General features: G+C 38.2%; 1 protein-coding gene across 17 annotated transcripts in view; it reads left to right on the forward strand.

Moving 5' to 3' along the window:
- The window catches only part of LIN7A (lin-7 homolog A, crumbs cell polarity complex component), a 208475-nt gene that overhangs the window by 179125 nt on the left and 6547 nt on the right, over window positions 1-22803 (forward strand). For all 17 annotated transcript variants that reach the window (XM_074375343.1, XM_074375336.1, XM_074375335.1 and 14 more), the window contains one exon: window positions 19338-19556. In XM_074375343.1, the coding sequence (XP_074231444.1) occupies window positions 19338-19556 (219 nt within the window). The remainder of the gene's footprint in view (window positions 1-19337; window positions 19557-22803) is intronic.

The raw sequence follows: 22803 nt of genomic DNA on the forward strand, positions 1-22803 counted from the left end.
TATTGCTACTTTTAATGGAAATTAGAAAACTTATACATTATTGTCAGTTGATATTTTCAGTATTTCAAATAAGTCATTAAGTTTCAAGTTCTTAGAGCGTCTAAGGAGTTGAAGGATAGTTCAGCCATAATATGATCATTTACAATCTGGGGACTCTTTCATCGCCTGTAAGACAGAGATGACACTTTTCACATGGCTGATCTGAAGAAAGAGTATGTGAAAGTATCTGCCACTGGTGACAGATCTCTTTTGAAAACCCAATAACTGCTAATTATTATTAGCTATTAATTATTCACTATTAATGTAATTTTTTTTTCCTTAGGGCAGGTTAACAGTCTCCTTCCTTTCTTACAATTTTGCCTGCATGTAGATTTAAGCTTTCAGTTCAGATGAAGTCGTTTCCTCTGCTCTCTATTTATTTTCAAGAGAAAATAAAAGTCCCTCATTAAATATAATTCCGGAGGTGGCTGGATCTCACTCATGTGCTAGCTGATTACTCACAAGTCATTGGATTTTTTTGTGTCCTTACATCTGCAAAACTGATGTGACACCACCTGTTCTATCTACCTTTCCTAATGAAGGTAAAAAAGAGAATTGATAAATACAGCAGAGGCAAAAGTAAGACTTTACCTTTTCACAAAAATACAGCATTATTGCTGTATTTTATTACTGAACAGCCTTTTCATTAAACCCCCAGATGGATGTCTTCAAATTTCTTATTACAACCAAGTCTTCATTTATAAAAGCAGGAAATGTAAATAGAGTAAGGATCCTTCTTCTGTTGGCTGAGGAATAAGTGATTCATCTCAAAGGAATACAGTGTTTGTCTTCAAATTCTGTTCTCGGTCATATTCTGGCATCATTTACACTTTGTGGAACTCACCAAACCCAATTACCAGTTATTGTTTTAACCATTAGTGGAGAAGCCTAACAGCTATGCTGTATAATTCAATTTAAGCCCAACTTGCTTGAGAAGGAACATTCCTCTAACTTACTAAATGTCGGTCTAGAGACTGCTGGTACCAGCCTTAAGCACAGTTGGAGTGTTGCTAATATTTCCCAGCTCCACAGGTATACCTAATGAAATGCAAACCAAGTTAAGTCTCAGAATTGGTTTCCTATAATGGATTTTGAAGTTGTCTTGTTCTTTTTTAAATTTGTAAATTTTTAAAATTATAGTTGATTTACAATGTTCTGTTAGTTTCAGGTATACAGCAAAGTGATTCATATATAAATATTCTTTTCTAGATTCTTTTCCATTACAAATTATTATAAGATATCAAATACAGTTCCCTGTGCTATACAACTCTTATTTATCTATTGTATATACAGTAGTTTGTATCTGTTAATCCCAGACTCCTAATTTATCCCTCCCCTATCTTTTTCCCTTTGGTAACCATAAGTTTGTCTTGTTCTTGATTACGTACTTAAAGAAAGAAGACATTGATTCATATGGGAATCAAATAACACTTGATGATCTACATGTGATTACTGGGAGGTTCATGTAAGATGCCCAAACTTTAACTGAAATGTTAATTCCTGAGCCTCAGATACGGGAAATTCAGTGAGAGAGTCTTGGCAGTTGTGGTGCCTGAACCACACCCTTCTAAGTTTAGCCATTGGCTTTGGCCAGTTTTAATGAAGTTATAAGTGTATCATATTGAGCCATAGGCCTTCCCTCCTTGGTTTGCTCTCTTTTCTCTCATAGATACAGAATCATTAGTTGGTCATTTTATCACTGCTGATTTTACTTTGAAACGTAAATTGTATTATAGCCCTTCCATGTCACTTAAGCACTTCTCAGGAGAAGTCATGTTTCTATTCATAGATGTGCCTGTTATCACCAGCGACTATGCAAATATAGCATAACTTAGGAATGTAACTTTGAATATGAAGCAAAGCATGAGACTTTACATCCTGGAGTTAAAGTCTACATAGGTTGCAATTATGTTTTTGATGGACCGTGAATTTAAATCTGTGCAAGGCTGGTATGTACAAGATTTGACCTAGCATCATCCTGAGCTTATCACCCAGCACCTGCATCTCAACTCAAATTGTTCATTCTGAACTCATCACTACATATGCAGTAGTCAGTACATGTTCAGAAATCTAGTAAAATGTGACACTGGAAAATTTGAGGATTCTAGACAGTCTCTAAATTTCTACCTCTAGAAAGCCAAAGGAGCACAATGTTGTAGTAGATTTGGTTTTATAAGGGCTCGTCTTGAAGTAGGAGTGATAAATTTGACTACAGTGGGTCCAAGAGATTATATAAGTGAATGGAGATGACCAAGTACCAATCTAGAGAGGAAGTGCCCCATCACAGTTCTAGCCAGTTATTACCATTGGGTAATCCTGACAGTATTGGCAGATAGTTCAGTATTTAACCAAAACCAAAACAAACAAACAAACAAACAAAAACAACCAAAAAGCACCTTCTGGCTTTGAGGAGGAGATGATATAGAAGTAAAATCTTAAAAGGTTAAATAGTAGTTATCTATGAAAACGTCAGAGTGAGTAGGTCGATGGAGGGTTACTCCAGGCAGAAACGATAACATGCACAAACATATAGGAAACAGCATGATGTGTGGAGCTAGAGTAAGGCAAAGTCTGGTGGGATTGGGTTTGGAGGGATGGTCAGGGTCCGTGTCATAGCGTGCCCCATAAGCCATGAAAAGGATCTTGGACTTACCATTTGAAGGTGGTAGGAAATGGCCAACATAATATGGTCTTATTTGCATTTGGATATAAGTTGTTCTTGTAACTGCTAGCATGTCGGAGTGGGAGTGTGTGGAAAACTTGAGAGAAAACGGGAGGTGAGGAGATAAACTTGGAAACTTTCAGGAGTTTTGGAGAGAGATGATGAAGGTTCTACCTGAGAGAAAAGAATTAGGATGGAGAGAGAGGAAGAGATTTGAAAACTGTTTTAGAGGTGGTGCTACTATTAGCAAGACCTGATGGTTGACTGGATGTGAGAGATAGAGGAGAGGGAATTACCAAGGACGTCTCAAGTTTCTGGATAGATCCTGCATCCTGTTGATACAGGAGAGATGATGTTTCAGGCAGGAAAGTGAGGAGCCCAGTACTCCGCAAATTGTGGTGTCTGTGGGTTATCCATGTAAAGTGTACAAAATAGAACAAGTTCATCTGGTTTTGGAGAAAGGCAGAGGTTTTAGGCAGGGGGTAATTTTAAATGAATTTACTGAGCTGTAGCAAATTGACAGCACTTTAAAGAAGAAAACTTTATTAAAAGAAAAATCCTACCATGTACATTTTTCAGTAAATTAATGTTTTAACCAGAGTTCTTCAGCCTTAGAACAGTTGATATTTTGAACTGGATAATTCTTTGTTAGAGAGGCTGTTCCATTCATTGTAGGGTGTTCAGCGGCATCCCTGGCCAGTCACACTCCCCACTCCAGTGGTAACCACTAAAAATGTCTCCAGACGTTGCCAGCTGTCCTCTAAGGGGTGAAATCATGCCTGGTTCAGAACCATTATCTTAAACTGGAGACTTGTCCAATTTCATGGAGACTGATACAAACCAAGTATTAGCTGCACCATTAAAATCTAAATTGCATACATTTTACTCTGTATGGTGTATGCGAGTAGAATGGACTTCTACCAAATCATAGCATGCAGGGAATTCTACAGATGTGGCCAATTCTTGAAGAGACTTTATCCAAGGCTTGTCTCTGAATCAAGAACCTTTGAGGAGGAACCCTGCAGTTGACCCTAAATACCATAAATAACAAAGGCAAAGAGATTGACAGCTCACCATTATTGATCCTGTCTCTACAGGCAAACAGTATGTTAAGAATATCACTTTAAAGACTTCAATCAGTCGGCCAAAAAAAGAATGATTAACCATGTGCCATGTGCTTGGCACTGGGAAAGAGACCATTTAAACACATCATAGATCATACCCGAAAGGAGCTTACTTATAATCTAATTCTCCTAGAAATAGCAGGTTAAGTTTTTCATAAATAGAGATGACTGCAATTCCTCATAATAGGTCTTAGCTTTAGCTTTGGGTGATTTGTAGAAATTCTGTGTCGATAGGTCATAAGGTTTCGCCACTTTTCTCTGCAGCCTAAGTCTAGAAGGCACAGTATGTATTCGTCTACTCAGTAAAGTCTGAAAGTGAGGTCTACAGGGAACCTGAGTTTTACTGTGGGTCTGGCGTGAGGCTGGCCGCAAGGCTGGCAGGGGGACAGCTGCTAATCATGAAATTCTCTTTTATTTTTGTGTCCATGATCTGTTTGAACTTTTAAAAGTTTATATTAAATGATCATCATTATGTTACTGTTCATTCTAACACAATGTAAAAAGCCACTTTAAATACTGCCGACCAGGCTGTACCAACTTGCAGCTAATTACCACAGGAACCTGCTGTATGCACCATTTCACATGGATCCTATTTTGTTGGATGAAACTGGCAGGAGGGAGAATGCAAAACTGTCTGATGCTAGTTATCAGACCACACATCATTTTATGGTATCAACATTTATAGGTATAAAAATACGATTTCCTCTAGTTGCATTGAATATAATTTTGCACATTGAGTGTTCCACAAAGAAGTCCAATTACTTTAACCTGCTTGGCCTCTAATAAATTTATTTAATTTTAAAGAAGGTCATCAAGAGTTTAATTATGTGCAATTTTTAGTGCGCATGTTTGATTACTCTGTGACTAAAACAAGTCAAATATAGTCATTAAAATTCTCTGATGCACTTTCAGTTACTTATAGGAATGTGGGGACTTGAGTCAAACTTTCAGCTTTAACTCTCTTGTTTGTGTTGCCGTGCCTAGATCAAACCATGATTATCTGCTCAGCTATTCCACCAAACCCTAAGTTTGAGAGATATCAAATAGGGCAATATGCGGACAAAATGTACGTAAATGCCCTGTATCTGGAGCATATATGTGGCCAAAGAAGGTTATATAATGTTGCCTGGACATAGTCTTTTTTTTGAGCACATTTACTGTGTATGGTTCCTGTACAGTAAACTACACATATTTCAGGTGTACAATTTGATGAATTTTGATAGATGTGTACACCCATGAAACCACCACAATCAAGATAGCTAACATTTACATCACTCCCCAAGAGGTGCAAATTTTCAAATTCCCAATTTATCCCTTCCCACCCCCTTTACCCCCCAGTAACCATAAGTTTGTTCTCTATGTCTGTGAGTCTGCTTCTGTTCTGTAGATAAGTTCATCTGTCTCATTTTTTTATATTCCACGTATAAGTGATATTGTATGGTATCTTTCTTTCTCTTTCTGGCTTACTTCACTTAGAATGACGATCTCCAGGTCCATCCATGTTGCCTGGACATAGTCCTAATATTCATTCATTCATTCATTCATTCAGTCTTTATTTTTATTGTGTTTATTATACATTCATAGTGTACCAGGCATTATTTGGGACAGTCTGGATTCTTTGGTGAAAAAAAAAAAGAAAAAGTCTTTCCTTTATGAAGTTTATATTTTAATAAGGCAGATAACCAATGAACAAAATAAATAAATATGTAAATATAATGTTCGATGGTGGCAAGAACTAAGGAAAAAAAGAGAAATCAACACCATGGCAGGAGGACAGGGAGTGTCAGGTACAATGGGGTGGTACAGTGCAGGGTGGAGTAGCCTCAGTGAGAAGGTGATATTTAGAAGAAGAGTCACGGAGGTGAGGGGATGAGCCACATGAGTGTCTAGGGAAGAACATTTCATGCAGAGAAAAGAGTCACTGCAAAGTCCCTACGATGGAGGAGCACTGGCATGTGGAGGAAGCAACAAGGATGCTAGAGATGAATCCAGTGATGGTAGCTCACAAATTTTTTTTTATTTTTGGAAGTTTTTGCTAATTTAAAAAAAAATGCAACTTTTCAGAAATGTTATCTTCTGCTCAATGTAGATTCCACTACATTGGAATGGTAATTTAAAAATCCCCAAACAATAGGTTTAGAAATAAAGCAGGCACCCCCTCAAGTATAGTAACAAAATTGATAACAGAAGTAACAGAAAAGGCTTCCTTTGAGAGCTTACAGGACAGGCATCTCCTTTGCACTCTAAATGCACTGGGCCATTTCATTCTCACAAACTAATTCAGTGTAATTTATGGAGTCTGAGGAGCAATGTGGTAACTTCTCTGAACCTTAGTTTCCTCATTGCTAAGAGAGGATAACAACAGTGACCACCTCGTTTCTCTGCTTTGGTGCTTAAGTACTATAATACAGTTCCTGACACACAGTAGGTGCTACATCAGGTAGTCGTGCTGGTTGATACTAGTTCATCTTTAAGGCAGCAGCCACTGGTTTAAATGAGAAATAATTATGTTTTCTCAGAGAAGTGACAACACAGTTAAGTTACAAATTTATTGATGAACATTAACCAAATCATAGATCTTACCCTAAAGGAGCTTACTTATTTTTATCTAATTCTCCTAGAAGCATCAAGTTACGTTTTTCATAAATAGAGATGACTGCAGCCATTGGTTTAAATTAAGAAGTCATTATGATTTCTCAGAGAAGTGACAACATAGTTAAGTTACAAATTTGTTGGTGAATATTAGCCAATCCATAAAACTGAGATATTTATTCATTCATTCCCTTGACAAAATATCACTGGACCTGGCATTGTCTTAGTCACGGGTGAAATAAAAAGTAAACACCGCTGATTTCATGCTTATAGATGTGAGGAGGAAATAGGCAGGGAGGATGATTATCTTTGCAACATAGGTTACTTTGTAAATAAGGATAAGCATGGGTTCCATGGGAGATGCTAAACGGGGCATCTAGGCCAGGCATGGGAGGGCCAGAGGTGGTCCCTTCTGTGAAGAAAGCTCATAGGTCAGGCGGTGTTGGGTAGGGGAATGGAGGCAGCGAGGAAGATGAAGGAGCCGCCTTAGAGGAACCTTACTAGAGTCCAGACACTGCAGGAAATTGCCAGTTCTTCTGTGTGGACCCTGAAGAGTTGGCAAATGAGGCAGAAAAGATAAGCAGGGGCCGGGTGGTAATAAGGAACACTGGACGGAAAACTCAGGGCTCTATCTGAGCAATATGGGGGTTCAGAAGGATTTTAAGCAAGAGGGTGACATGATCCAATTTGCATTTTAGAAGGATTACTATGATTTCAATGTAAAGAGTGGTCCAGAAGGGGCTGGAATTTGAGGCAGGGCAACCAGGGGTAGCTATAACTTCATGTTTAATGAGAGAAGAAACCGATTTCATTATGAATCTGTTATGCAGGGAAAGTTGTGTTTCTTTGTTACAACACGTTGTTCTTTGGGGAACTGGGAGGAGAGGATCAATAATAATCATACCAAAGAGGAAATATCAAACCGACCCATTTCGTTTTCAAAAGAATTTCTAGGTCGACTGATTTGTAACTTTCTGGGATCTCACCTCTATCAAGCTCAAAATCACTGCAGGTTTTTCTTTGTTTTTCATCTCAGGAGCCATTAGCGAAAAACAAAAATGTGAACGTGCAGTATTTCAGAATTCTTCCTCACCATTTCTCAGTCAAACATCCTGGATTTTTAGCATTCCCACTTAAACGCGAGTGATCTAGCACGCCGTCTAGCTCAAATGCCAGCACGGACAAATAAACAACCAGGAGGAGATGGAGGAAAGGGAAACTCAGGTTTCAGCAAATTAACCATACCAGGAGAAAAAGCATTCAGTCAGGGTCATTCAAATGGAATCTCCATGCCGATCCCTTGTAATTGGGGGTTTGAAGCTTCCACAAACCACACTTCCGCATCCATAACTTCTGAGGTGATGTAGCTAAAAGCCCTTCCTTTCACCTAAATTACCTAGGCACTTGTAGTTATAATTTATTTTTTTCTCAGATTACTTCAAAGCTGTGTCTCAAAGCACTTTTTAAGCAACATTGTCCTTTGTCCAACCTTCTTCAGTTTGTTCTAGAATGACTTTCCCTCTCACTTTCCTCATGATGATTCTGGGCTATTGTATTAAAATAAATTATGCAAGAAATATGTGAATGCATCCTTATAAAATTTCCAAAGAATTCAATGTGGAAAGACTGAACTCAGATTTTTTAAAAAGCCCCTTTAATCATTTTCCTCTTTCTTCCTCTGCCTCCATAAGGAAACATGGATAGCAAGTATTTATCCAGATGTTTTCCTTTGCCCTCAATAACACACACACACACACACACACACACACACACACATTTATTCAACTGTTTGTTTATTTTTAGATATAAAATGTATGAGACAATGTAGAGCAGTGATTAAGAGACCAGACTTGGAGCCAGATTTGTCATCCATCAGTGGTGCACTTGTGGAAACTTCCTGTGTTTCAGTTTCTTCGTATATAAGATTAGGATGGTAACATTACATACCTCACTGGGTTGTTAAAGTAGCTATCTTGATCAATTTAAAGCACTTAGAACAGTGCCTGATAGTAAACACTCAATGAATGTTCTTAAGTTTTTTAAATACACTAATATTTTCATATATACTTATTTCTCTATGACTTGCTTTCTAAGAACTATGTCTTGGATACCTTGTCCTCTCAGCACATAAGTTTTTTAATCTGCTGTGTAGTATCCCACGGTATGTGGGTACCATAATTAATTCAACCATTCCCCTATCGATAGACATTTAGCTTGATACCCAATTGTTTTTTGTTTTGTTTTGTTTTCTTTCTTTTTGTTAATGTGAACACAGATTCAATAAAAAATTTTATGTATATGAATGACTGTTTTTCTAGGGTGAATACCGATACGTGGCAAACCAGGGTAGGAGGATATGGGCACACTTTATTAGATTCTGCCAAATCGACCTCCAATTTCTATTTCCACATTGTATGAAAATAAAAATTTCACCAAATCCTTGGTGATACATGATCAATATTTAAAATAAGTGAACAATTTTTATTCCTTTCTGGAATGAATCTGTATCTCCCTAACTAATAGTGAAGTTGAACATCTTCTATGTGAGAACTTTATGAGAGAGAGCCAGTCATACAAAATCCTGGCAGATATGAACCAGGCACGTACAATACAAAAAAGAACTCCAGTGTAACTCTGGGTGTGAATGAGGGGGCAGGTCACTAAATCTTAAATGACCTCTTTAAAGGAAAAGTTACTCACATTGTTTTGCATGTTGAGACTGAGGCTTAGGGAATGAAAGAACTTGCCCTAAGTCATAAAGATAGTAATCTTGGGGCCCAAGCCTCAGAGCCAGTGCTCCCCAGATCAGTTAAGTAAACGTTGGTTGAATGGGTGTTGGGCACTGTGCAGGGTCCCGGGGAGAAGCAGTCAATGGAGCACAGTCCCTGCCTTCAAGGACAGTGTCGACCAGAGCTGTGTTCTTCCTGCCCTTCACTAGATTGTCAGCAAGGGGGAAAGACCAAGTGACTCAGGCTAGAATCTGGAGAAGGATTTGGACAAGAGAGAAGCTAGAGGATATTTTAAAATCATAAGAAATAAGAGGGAGCAGAGGATGAGTTGGGATGGTAAGTGGGGAATGACTATTAAGCAGTCTCCATGGTTCACTGGGTATGGGTGGAGGGGAGAGTTAATCATGCCCCCCGGATGCCTAGTTTGGGTGGCTACGTGGCTAGTGGTGGCTGGAACCAGAGGGGAGGGATGGAAAGACCCTTTGGAGGTTAGAGTCAGTTAGAGCATTTAAAGTAAGTAGAATTTTCTTTTGTGGAAGTACCTGAAAAATCTTAGTGTAAGCCACTAGTGAAAAATCCAAGGAATTTTCCATGGGTGTGCTTTTAATTGGAAAAGACATGTATTTGTAGAGCCGGAGAGATATTGGACAGTAAACCTGAAATAGCCCTTAAATTTTCACTCCTTCTGAAGGAAGGCATCTGTAATGTTGAATCTCTGTAATTAAACTAAGCCTTGTAGCTGTTATTAATGTTTATCATTCATGGTAAAGAGCAACATAACAGTCCCTCCTGCTTTACTCTTCACAAGAAATACATTTGACAGCTCTGGACCCAGACAACTTCTGCCTAGATTTGTTATGTTTCTCTCTTATGCTTTATATTAACTGGTAGAGCTTCCAGGATTTGAAAACAGATTAAATAATAAAGTGTGTCCTTTGAAGTGTTGGGTTGAATACTTGTAGGGACCTACTCTTGTCTGTATGGCACCGCTTAGAAAACTGTGGTTTCTGTGAGATTACCAGAGGAAGAGACTGAGGGTTAAAAGAATGATTCTGGTTGAGAGAATCCTGATGTTACTGCACACAATACAGGCTGACATCTAGGAAGCAGAGATAGGGTGATGTATGCCTTGCTTAGTGAAAGAAGATCTCCCAAAAACTTCCTAGAGGCTAAGCTTTTTTCCAGGTTGCAAAATCTTTCAAAGAACCTTCCAGTGTTAGTCCTGTCCCCATCACGTCATAACCCACCTGCCACAAAAATCAGTGGGAACTGTTTGAAGAATGGGCTTTGGTACTTGTCCTCAGGGATCTCAGCCAGTGTCCAGGTACGCAGCACTGGTTCCGCAATGTTGAAAAGCCTTACCTGAGTCTAGGTACTCCTTCTAAACTAGCTTTGCCATTTTAAGCCAGGTTTCATCATCCTTGGGATGGAGAAGATAATTCTCCATCAAGCTAGGTCTGTCTTTAGAGTGTTGGCAGAATTAGAGAGTGAGCAAAAATGACTCACGTGCCCTTGAACCTACTCTTCCAAACCTTTCTCTTACCTCTGATCTCTCCTTCCCTCCCCCTTCCTCATGCTTCCCTTTGGTGTTCAACAGACCCATCCTTCTTTGATAAGATTGCTCACCCTCATGTTCACTGAAATTCGAATTCTTCAAGGGCTACTGCAGAAACAAACATGTATTGAAGGGATATCATGTACCAGGCACTACTACACACTCTTCAGTCTTTGCAACATTTTCCTGTGTCTTAATCGGTGACCAGCTGTCTAGGTTTGCCCAGGGCTGAGGCATTTTCTGGGACTTTCAGTGCTCAAACCAGGACAGTGTCCATCTGGGAACTGAGACACAGAGGAGAGGTCATCTTCTGAATGTCACACTCTTTAGTGGTGATATGTTATGACTCAGCCCAGATCTTCCTCATCCCAGTCCCTGGCCTTTCTGCTCTGTCATGCTGACTGTGCTAAGGGTAGGTTTGATGATTTGATTAAGGAATCACACTAGATTTTGAGATGTATCTGTATGTTTAAGTGGAGCTGGAATAGTGGTGAGTATGTGGAGGGTGGTGGTTATCCCCACCTCCATAGCCCCTCCCTTATGCCAAACGAGACCTGGAAGCAAATATTGAGAATTGGCAATTTTGATATTCCTGCTTCTGAACATTTGAAGGAGTCTCCTTGAGGGTTTAGTGTCATGGAATGTCATGGCTTGGGAGAGTGTGGGTGGGCCGAGCATGCATTTTAGAAGCACAAATCAGTGTGTGTCATGACTGGAAAGACTTCCTGTCGTATCAGTTTACCAGGTGAAACCTACCACTCAAAAGTTAACAAACCAATTTAAAGACCTCATTCTCTAGGAATATTTTTCCACATAGCTCTGTTCTGGTTTCAGATCTCTAGCGTTCACATTTGTACTCCTGAAGATGACCCTGTGTGTACGTGTGTGTGCGCATATGTGTATATGTGTGTGCACGTGTGTATATGTGTGTGTGTATGTATACTTATGAGTATATATGCACAGGTATATATGTGTGTGTGTGAATCTATTCTAGCAACCATCAGGAATTTTTTCCCCTCCTTTTGGTGCCAGATCATCAAAGCTTGAGCAGAGTTACTATAAAGCATCACAACTGAGATGTCGTAGCTGTGTTTATTTCCAGTTTTAGTCTCCAGATGTGATTGGTGGGCTCAGATCAACCAAATGTTAGATCTGCAGTTTCCAGCACTGATTTTTTTCTCTAAAGCTTTTGCTCATTTTAAGTTTTCTGCCCCCTGGGCCGACAGCTAGTGCTCTGCGTTCTCCACTTTCATAGTTCAGAAACTTTTATTTATGTAACTACTCTCACAGGATAAAAATATGTGTAATTTTATACACTTCTTTTTCCCCATTCCTCCTTGCTGTCTTGTAGTGTTTGGTTATTTGATGATTTTCCCTCTCAAGTCTGCTCACATTATGCATGCTCCTATCAAGTGAATCTCCGGCACATTCCTCCTTTCCTTAACAAAGTGTGACACTGTGGAGGGACTGAGAGAGCAGTTTTTCATGAATAAATAATAATTCTTTGTAATTAGCATATCAATTGTATGTATGGAAATGATTCTTCTAAATTACTTGACTGTGATTATAAGCAGTTGATTTACCTAAATAGTTTTAAACCTTCTTCCAACAAACTCCATACACTATTAATTTACTTAGTAAATACATTTTCTTTTGCTTCCTAGATAATATAAAGGAAACTTTTACCTATTCCTAAAGTAAATTGTATTTTGTTGCTGCTGTTTTTGTCTATAAGCACCTGAAGCCTTACAGTAGCAAGCTCACACAGGAAATAATTCAACAAAGAGCTGACATTTGTTGGACCCATTTTAAGTGCCAGGCACTCTTCCAATTGCTTTTGTTTTTATTAAATGTAATGCCTATAATGATTCTATACAGTAGAATCATTACTCTGATACCCTCTTACACATGATAAAATTGAGATTCGGAGATGCTACGCATCTTGTCTGAGCTCACAAAGCTGATAAGTGAAGAAGCTCAAATTCAAACCCAGCAGTACTGGGTCCTTAGCCTAACAGAAAAAAAAAAAATATGTGTGTGCGTGTGCGTGTGTGCATGTGGTTTATTCATTGACTAAGTATTTATTGAGCACACAATAGATGCTGGGCACAGAGATAAACAAGATGCATCCTGCCCTTGGAGAGTCTAGTGACAGCAGAATGATTGTAAACTGATAAATTACAGTGCACTGAAATAGATGTTAGCATTTAGGCAGGAACAAAGTACTATGGGAGAGCATTAGCATATTTTTTCCAAAGGATAAATGTAATACTTTTTATACTTGCCACTTTACTTTGGCAAAAGAGAATACATTTAGAACAGAAAATTAACATGTTTGAGAAAAGGAAAGGATCAAAGAGTCATAAAGATTTTTTTCTGAATATATCCTGTAACTCGTGCAGAGATATTCCATTCTTAATTAAACACCTAATCAATATAGTTTTTTTCTTTAAATGACCACAAATTCTGACTGTAGGACTACACCAAGGCAAAACAGTAAGACCTCCCTTACCTACCTACCCAGCCCTCTTTCCTGGAGTAACTCTCCAGGAGTGGAGAAACTCTTAAGGTGGCATTTACTATTTGGGGCAGTTACAGTCTGGAGCACTGTGTCCAAACACTAATCTGCACATCAGTGACTGGCTGGCTTTATCAGAGTTTTATAATGTCATATGTTCCTGGGTCATATTGCTGTGGGTCTTGGTATGGTAAATCTGGGATTCAGCCTAGGTCTCTATATTTTAAAGGTGCTTAAGTTGATTTCTGTGTACATCCATGTTTAAAAACAACTGGTCTAAAAATACCCATGCATAGGAAAGCCACTTATATGGTATTTACTTTCTCCTTATTATCTTGTTTAAGACTATGGGTTGGTAGGTAAGAGCCTGATATCTGGAAACAGACAGGTCTCAGTTATATTCTGTCTGTTCCACTGACTACCTAGGGGACCTGGGACAAATTTCTTAAGCTCTCCATTAACTTCCGTATAGAGTTGTTATGAGGATTAGATATAATGTACACAAAGCAGCTAGCATTGCCTTGTGCTTAATAAGTGCTCAATAAATGTTAGCATACACACATACAAATGTTAAGAGTACACACTCACACACATGTGTACAGACATGCACACTCTTAAAATAATATCAAAACACCTTAATTGAGTAAGAGCAAAACTATTATAAGAAAAAAATGCTCAGTCACCATTGCCTTTGTGGGAAAGGAGTAGGTCTGTATTTGGCTATGTTGGGCCTTTTCCAAGTTGAGAATAATAACCCATTAATGGTGAGCATGTAGCCTCCTGCTGCTGCTTCACTGTCCAACACATACCCTTTAGAGCTGGGAGTTAACAGATCTTACCCTTGTCGTTAGTTCCTGTCCTCTCACATCATGTAAAAACTGATCCACCATGGTCTGAATTATTTAATCTGGAAAAGCAGAATGAAGCTGTTAAAGGAGCAGTCATCAATAATAATGAGTTCTAATCCAGCCCTGCAATTAACCAGTATATAAAATGGACCAGATCACAGCCACTCTTGGTCTTTATTTCCTTGTGTATAAAGATGCAAGGAGATAAACAAAGTTGTCCCTAAGGACCTTCACAGGTATAATGTTCTGAGTTTCTGAGCTACTTAACTGCACTAAGTTATCATAACCCAATATCCTTGGTATCATTTATTCCCTGATAACATTATTTGGTCCTTAATCCAGAGGAATGACTGCTGTCATTTAGGAGCCTATGCATAAACCTGGCTCTAGATATTCATACAATAATAACTGAGAGGTAGAGCCAGCTCTTGGTTATCCAACAGTGTTTAAGCAACTTATCTATCAGTGAACTGGGTCAGGATTATGTCTGTGTAATCCTCACAGAGAAGGAGCCACAGTAAAGACCTAGGCAACAGCCATTTGGCAACTGTGCACAGATAACAAGATTCCTTTTCAGGGCAGGCATTTCTTCCATCTGAGTTCTAGCCAAGGTCAAAATTTAGCAACTAGTTTCTCAATAGCAGGGGAGAGAGCACAGATCATGAGCAAATTCAGATATGCAGTGTAATCCAAAGTTCTCTCTTATTAGAGAGGATTTTTAATCAAGCAGGATGTTGAGCATACCAAGAAACAGCAGCCATTTTGATAACTCAATACATAGAAATAAAAAAAGATTGAAAGATCAGAATGCAGTCATGTTTAAAAGTTAGTTCATTTACCAGCTGCTGGTTTGCTAAACTTCATTCAAATTAACTTTAAAGCTTCCTGGAGCTTACTACTTCCTGCATGAATTTACTAATAAACAAGTATGTATCTGGTTATTAACTAAGCTAATTTTTCCTGGCTTCTTGAATGAAAATATATAGTCTTATATATTAACATTATAGAAGATTCATTTCTTATGGTTTTTTAAAATCATTTTAGTGTTTTTTTAGTTTGTATTTATGCATTTGGAAATGATAATAAGAACATTTGAACTCTCGTTTTCATATTGATTTCTCCGTGTATTTTTTAAAAAATTTAGCAGGGGAAAGAAATATTTTCAGGATGGGAATATCCATTCTTCTTTGTACATTTTAATTCATTTTGGTGAAGGCTCATGGCCAGACTAGGCACAACTGTGGGGTAATATTTCTCTTTAGGGGCTTTTGTCTTTTAGGACCACTTCTCTTTGCTCTAAGTATTTCCTGGATGCCCTGTATACCCCCCATGCCTTCTTCACCACCCTTCTCCTCCTTAATGACATCCAGCTTTTACCAGATGTCTCTTGGAAAGCCTTGTTAAATTAACCCATGCTAATGACTGCCTCAGATTGCAGCAGGTACAACAGAACTCTTAAAGCAAGATGATGAAATCTAAAAGTATAGAATTTCTTTTAGAAAATACAGAATTTCAGGTTTATTAATGGAGATGGGGATTTCACTTTAAAATTGGAAGTCTTCTTAGGTCTCCTCAAATAACATAAGGGCCACATTTTCATCCTATGTGGAAAGCTGGTGCTACAGGTTTCCGCGACTGCTTCAGCTGAGTTCATTGTTATCAAGGACAATTCCTGAATCAGGAGGGTTTTTCAAATATAAATACATATTTATATTATATATATTTTGTATTATTTATATTTTATATTATTTATATATATATATCTGTGATAGAAACAGCTGAACTATTTACAAAAAACTATTACATTTCAAAACATGTTTTAAATATTTAGCTTGATATAAGGCATATTTTCCTTAAGAGTGAGAAACAGACCAAGTTAAAAGTAGGAATAAATGATAAACTTTCAGGGCTAAAGGAATACCTACTGGCAAGTGTTTGTACATGAAAATGTATACCCTAACTGAGCAGAAAGCTTGGCTTTAGTTTAAGCATGGAACAAGGATTCCATGGTAGAGTCTTCTGCTCTTTTGTTCTTACCTTAAAAGGGAAAGAAAGGAAAGAAAACTGCCTTCTTCTTATTAAAAATTCCTACCGAAGGACTAAAAGCATTACAGAGATAAACTGTAGGTTAAGAAGACAAACATAGGCCCTCAAAAGTATTTGTAAAGTAGGCAAAGCCAGTGGAAAGAAGAGCTACACAGAACAATCCTTGAGATGAGAATTAAGGTATTTTTCTGAAAATAGTTAAAAAATCAAAGTTGAGTGTTTGAAATGATACATTGTACAAACATGTTTATATTTCTTCAAATCTCTAGGAGTTACCTTTTAGTCTCTATTATACTGCTTAATCATCGAATTTGTGTTGTTTTCAACACAGGATTGTTAGTAGTAGAAATGAGGAAAGCATGACCAGATCCCATGTGGGTTCTGTGCCCTGATGGGCAAGACAGAGTGACAGGTAGAGTCAGACCAGGAGACCCATTAACTCTGCTGAGCCCAGAAGAATCTGAGTCGTGGTCTAAACCAAAGATAGAACATTGAGGCAGAAATTCTGGATTCAAAGACTGCGCAGTCTGCTTTTTATAAACTGCTAACTGTGAGGGGATGGGAGAGGTAACCCTGCAGGGCCGAGTATGCCCCACCAGCCATATTTCTCTCAGCCATTCCCTGTGGTGAGAGCCTCTTGGTCCTAGGTATTAGTACCACAGCCCTCCTGTGGCAACTCTAAATTGCAGGCAGAGTGCCTAATCTGGGATAATGGGCCTCTAAAGGTCTGGCCTAGAATTTCCAACCCTAATAAATGAAAGCAAATAGAACAAAAGCCAAAAAGATGTCTGGAGACTAATCATCTGGCCCGGAAAATGGGTGAACCATTGTTATTAAAACATACAAATGTGTAAGTTTTAATATTAGGAAAGAAATTAGAGAAGGGTGTGAATGAGCAAATCACCCAGAATTAAAGGAGAATTCTGTACATTAACAATTCATCTTGGGGCAAATTACAAAGAAATTGCCAGGACACTGAAAACAGAGTTTACATGGTATGAAGTTGTCAAAGTTTCCCATCTCCATGTTTCGGAACAACTTAGTAGAATGTAACTAGTGGAATAAATGCTCAATAAACATCTGTTGAGTGACCAAGTCAATGATTGAGTAAATAATTAAAGGAATGAGTTAATCAATGAATAAGCATATTTTCTTAGGCTTCAGCCACAGATAAAAATGCACTCGGCTCATCAGCTATTTATAACCCCTTGGTCTCTACTTAACCCAGACTTGGCAAACGAGTCGTTATATAAGTTGCCTCTTGGGCTCTCTGTAGTCATTTCTGAAACCCCTAGTATCTGCCTGGTTTTCAGACAGATGACTGAAGGCCACTGATGACTGTCTCATTGCAAAATTCAAAGTTGTTTTTTTTTTCTTTCCTTCTCAATCCACACCCACCTTGCTGAAGCAAATGATAGAAAGAATGTAACACCAGTTCTTAAGTCTCCAAATCTGTATAATAGTCACTAATGAATCTCAAGATATAATTTAAGCATGCTTGAAATGCAAATTATTTTTTGTAACTCAATATAATATTCATTTTAGTCTCCCTTCTGCTTGGATTGTGAAAATGTAATCACAACCAGTTTCAGGCAGCCTTCTCTGCCACTTTAGTGGCACTCTCCGTGTTCTGGCTGTGTTTAAGCCTGTCTCAGTCCTCTGTCACATCACATACACCTTTCTTCTCTGGGCTTTACCCAGGAAGCAAGTCAAAAGGCCTTTGCACTTGGATCCTATAAAACAGGGGTTATGTCATCCGCCCTGTGCATCAGCTGAGAGGGATGGACTATCTCCTTTTCTCAAGGTTCTATAATGTCTGATTACAAGTTTCTTCTGTTTTGCGTCTCCCTAGTCCCAACTTGAGAAGGTTTGGAGAAGCCTCTTGGAGTTTACTTGTAGTAAACATAGTTTCCCCAACTATTATCTATGCCATGATGTTCAAAAAAGTATTTTGAAACTCAGAAACCAAGAATTAATTTAGTTTTTTGCTTTTTCTTATATCTGTTTTATAGGTATATGTGCATATCCAACTATATCCTTAGTAAATTTCTCCAAAAGTAGAAGCCTTCGTTTATAAAGGATTTAGTCAATGCATAACAATAGTGCTCTCCGGAAAAATGGTACCAGTTTTTGTTACATTATTAGTGGCATATGAGAATCCCTTTTCCCTATAGTCTTGTCAATACACCATATTTAAAAATACATCTTTACCATTTTAAAATTAAAAGTGAAATTTTTTTCATCTGTATGTCTCTGATTACTAGGAAGCTTGGATATATTTTCGTAGGTTTATTGGCCATTTTAAAAAAATTATTTGTCTGTGAGTTCACTTGCCCATGTTGCTTAAATCTTTATTGACTTGTAAGAGCTCTTCATTCGAAGACTATTAACAGATTGACTGTCATATATTTAAAATACTTTTTTCTGTTTGTTATTTGACCTTTTTATGGTGTGTGAGATACAGAAACTTACAATTTTTAAATCTGACTGGGGTGGGGAGTGGTTTCCTGGCATTTTTTCTAAGAATTGTTTTTGCATCACAAGATGATGAACATTGACTTCATTTTAATTGTTTCATGGTTTTATTTTTACATTTAAATTTTTAATCAGCGTGTTATATTTGGCATAGACTATGAGATTGGGATCCACATTATTTTGTATCATTTAATTATCTGTTCCAGCATCATTATTTAACAATCCTTTTCTCCTTTGGTCTAAATTCCACATTTATCATATAATAAAGTTTTAAATATGATGGATCTGCCTCTGGACTCTGTTCTGTTCTACTATCTCTTACTACACCAGTAAGACACTGCTTTAATCAGTGTAGATTCTTAATAAACGTTCATATCTGATAGGAAAAGTCACCCTTTATTGCTCTTTTTAAATTTTTTTCTGAAGTTTTCTGACGAAAGCATTCACTCTGCCAGATGAGATTTGGACATTTCCTTCTAAGTGGTAGTGTTATCTTTTAGGTCTTCATTGTTTCTCACCCTCCTAACTTGAACCTCCATTCAATCCATCCTGTACCCGCCCTAGTGCAGCCTAACTTGCTTATGGTTCAACTCCAGATGTAACAAATAATAACAACAATGGCAGTAAATCCCATTTGCCATTATCTTGTTGACATTTCAAACTGGGATTGTACTGTGATCCTAAGGTCACACTGGACTCTCAAAAGAACAAGAAAGCTCTCCCTTTAAGAGACACCACTGTCTTTTCAGAGTGTGGAAGGAGAGCACCATGAGAAGGCTGTGGAACTACTCAAGGCTGCTAAGGACAGCGTCAAGCTGGTGGTCCGGTACACCCCGAAAGTCCTGGAAGAAATGGAGGCTCGCTTTGAAAAGCTACGGACAGCCCGGCGTCGGCAGCAGCAGCAATTGCTAATCCAGCAGCAGCAACAGCAGCAGCAGCAACAGACACAGCAAAACCACATGTCATAGGTAAGGAGTGCCGCCTTCTTACAAGGAGAGTCCCCTGCACGTGCAAGTCTGTTTTGGATTTTTTTTTAAAACATAGTTTCTTTGACAGCTGGAACATAATCATTAGATTTAATAATCCAAACAAAATCAATCAGGTATTTTACATAAAAGAACAATGACCTCAGAAAATTTAAACAAGACAGTTGCTTACTTTATGTGTCATTCAGCCATATTCCTTTCAAATATAAGATGGTTTAGAAAACAAGATACTTTGGGAGGGCCAGGTACAGACTATACGATGCTTTTATATAAATTACGAAAATACAGCATCCATGCGAACCCAGATTGTCAGACACGTGGCTACATGACAGGTGCGGGCTGGATTCCTGCCCAGTTGCCTTTGCACAGTGTACAGACTAAGCAACCATACAGTGCTGATCCTGGAATGATCCCCTTTAGAATACTGAAACAGAGTTTACTAGAAAACCACTCCATTGAAAAGAATGAAGTAGAGACCTGCCAGTGTTTATGTGCTGAGAGATTTTGAAATTCTCTTTGAGTGCTCACTTAAAATGTGTCTTAAGATGTACCTACCTTTTTCTAAATTCCACTTTGTGACAATGAATGCTAAGTCAGGTTTTGCTACATATTTTTAAGAAAATTAAAAAAAATTCTCGGAAAAATATTAAACATCGCCATCTTTGAAGTTCTTGCTATGTGCTAGGTCCTTCTCACATGGTATCCCTAACCCTCAAAAAACCCTTCATAGTAAGTATCATTAAAACACCACTTTTTAGATGAATGGTATGAAACTGCAATAGCTTCAGTGGATCCCCCAAAACCACTCTGACAAGTAGCATAGAATTATTTTTCGTTCTTACTCTACCAAACAGAACGTCAGAAATTACATCTTCTTTGCTATTTTTTGGAAGAGACAGTTCATATCCTTAGATACTATGATGTCTGCAAATGTGTATTTGAAATGAGGTTCAGATGCTCTTCGGAAGATAACAACGGGTGATGGTAGTTTAAACTCATTCAGTATCAGTTTACTACTTGCACAAGCAGAAACAGTGGCTGTGAGAAGAGATTTTCAAATTTTTGTGGCACTCATGAAAAGGAGAAGTAAAAGAGTTTGGGATTTGTCCCCCAAGAGGCCTGGGAATTCAACTATCTACTTGTCTTTTATAACCTGCTGGTTTTATTATATATAGCATAGTTTGGTGTCTTTATATGAAATTACATTTCATTCTAAAAACTACATTTATTCAGCAGTAAATATTTATTTCTGACTGTGATGGGCCCGGCACTGTTCAGTGGTCTGTAGAAACAGCATGAACCAAGCAAAGTCCTTGTTCTCATGGTGCTTACCTTCTGGTTGGAGGAGATAGTTAATTAACAAGTAGATAAGAATATCCTATTGAGATCAATACTTTGCAGAGTTAATATAGGGTGCTTTTTTTTTTTTTAAATATAGGGCGCTTTGATAGAGACTGGCTAGGTGATGACTTTCGATGAGGTGATCAGGGGAGACCTCTCAAAAGAGGTGACATTTAAGCTAGATTGAATGACAGGGAAAAGCTATGAAACAAGCATAAGAAGAGGAGGAAACAGACAGTCGAGTAGCTCTAAGGCAGATGTGAGCTATTTGATGTTTGAGGCATAGAAAGCCGAGGTGGTTAGGGAATAAAGAGTGAGAAGGGCAGTGAGACAGATGGGAGCCAGAGCACAGAGAGCTTTTTAAAGCACTGAGGGAAGTTAGATTTTATTGCGGTGGAAACCATCGAAGGTTTTTAAGCAAAGGGGTGGCATGATATGATTTATCTATATAAAAGAACCACTCTGGCTGCTGTGGGGAGAATAGATTATTGAGGGTAAATGTGAAAAGAGACCCATTAGGAGGCTATTATATAGTCATCCAGGCAAGAGATTTGGTGGCTTGGACTGGGATGATGGAATGATTTGGATGCATGGGGACAAGTCATTTTTTCCTTGTCTTTCTCCTCTCTTATCTATCCCAAATGTAAAGGCCCTTTACATTTGTACTTTCAGAATCCTTTCAAAGGTCTTTTTCTAATAATAACAATCTACTATTCTTTAGTCAGACATTGACACTCTTTTCATTAACTCATTTTTTTTTATCCATTCTCAATAACACAGTCTTGAACCAATTCTCCTATTTGCTTTACCACACTGGCCCATGGTAAAATTGTTGTAAAAGTGTTCTGAAAGAAATATGCTGCCATTTAGACTTCTGAGGTCTTACTGTAAGCTTCCAACATTATGCTCATTCAGTCATCATTGGAAGTATACAACTTGGTCATAAATAATTTGCTGGGCTCAACTCCATTTCTCTGTTCCATCAGTCTTCATTAAATCACTTGAGAATTTCCTACTATCTCATTACCAAAGACTAACATTTTAAATAAAAGACATTTAAAACCCCCATGTTTTTTTCTTACACAGGATATAGTTAAGCTCTGTTTAAGTGAACACAAAATGTATATGTATGCCTGCCAAGAGAGCACTTGCAATACCCAGGATCATGGCCCCATGAGATGAAACTGTAGTGACCATTTCAAGTATAAGCAAAGTACAACCAAGTCATGACATCCATGGATTTTATGGTGTATTCAGTCAAAGAGACCTACATTAGCTCTTGTTCAACTTTTAATTAATTAGATTTTTCAGGATTAAATGGGATTTGTTACACTTGCTGACTCATACTATGGTTGCTTTGGAGAGGAGATTTGAAGCTATTTACTTTATTCTTCAACTCTGGGTATTCTTTATATTTTCCAACTCTTTGCTAAAAATTTCACTCTGTGCATCTATATTCCTCTTGAGTTCTCTGAACATCTTCGCCATCATTACTCTAAACTCTTTCTTGGATAAATTGCCTATCTCCTCATCACTTATTTCTTCTTCTGGGATTTTATCTTGTGCCTTGGCCTGGAAGATATTCCTCTGCCACCTCAAATTGTCTATCTTTCTATTTGTATTTTTAGGTAGGTTAGTTACGTTTCTTGACCTTGGAGAGGTGGCCCTCTGTGGGAGATGTCCTATGCGTCCCAGCAGTACACTCCTCTTGTCACTCAAGGGCCAGGGTCCAGCTGGTCCCAGTGTAGAGTCTGGCTTGTGTTTATGGATTCCTTCCATAGGCTTTAGGATTGTTGTTTTCTTCTTTCTGGTACCTGCCCCCTCGTGGATGAGGCTGGGCTAGAGGCTTATGAAGGTTTCCTGGCAGGAGGAGTTGGTGCCTGCCCAC

Source organism: Camelus bactrianus, chromosome 12, assembly GCF_048773025.1.
Source record: "Camelus bactrianus isolate YW-2024 breed Bactrian camel chromosome 12, ASM4877302v1, whole genome shotgun sequence".
NCBI lineage: Eukaryota > Metazoa > Chordata > Mammalia > Artiodactyla > Camelidae > Camelus > Camelus bactrianus.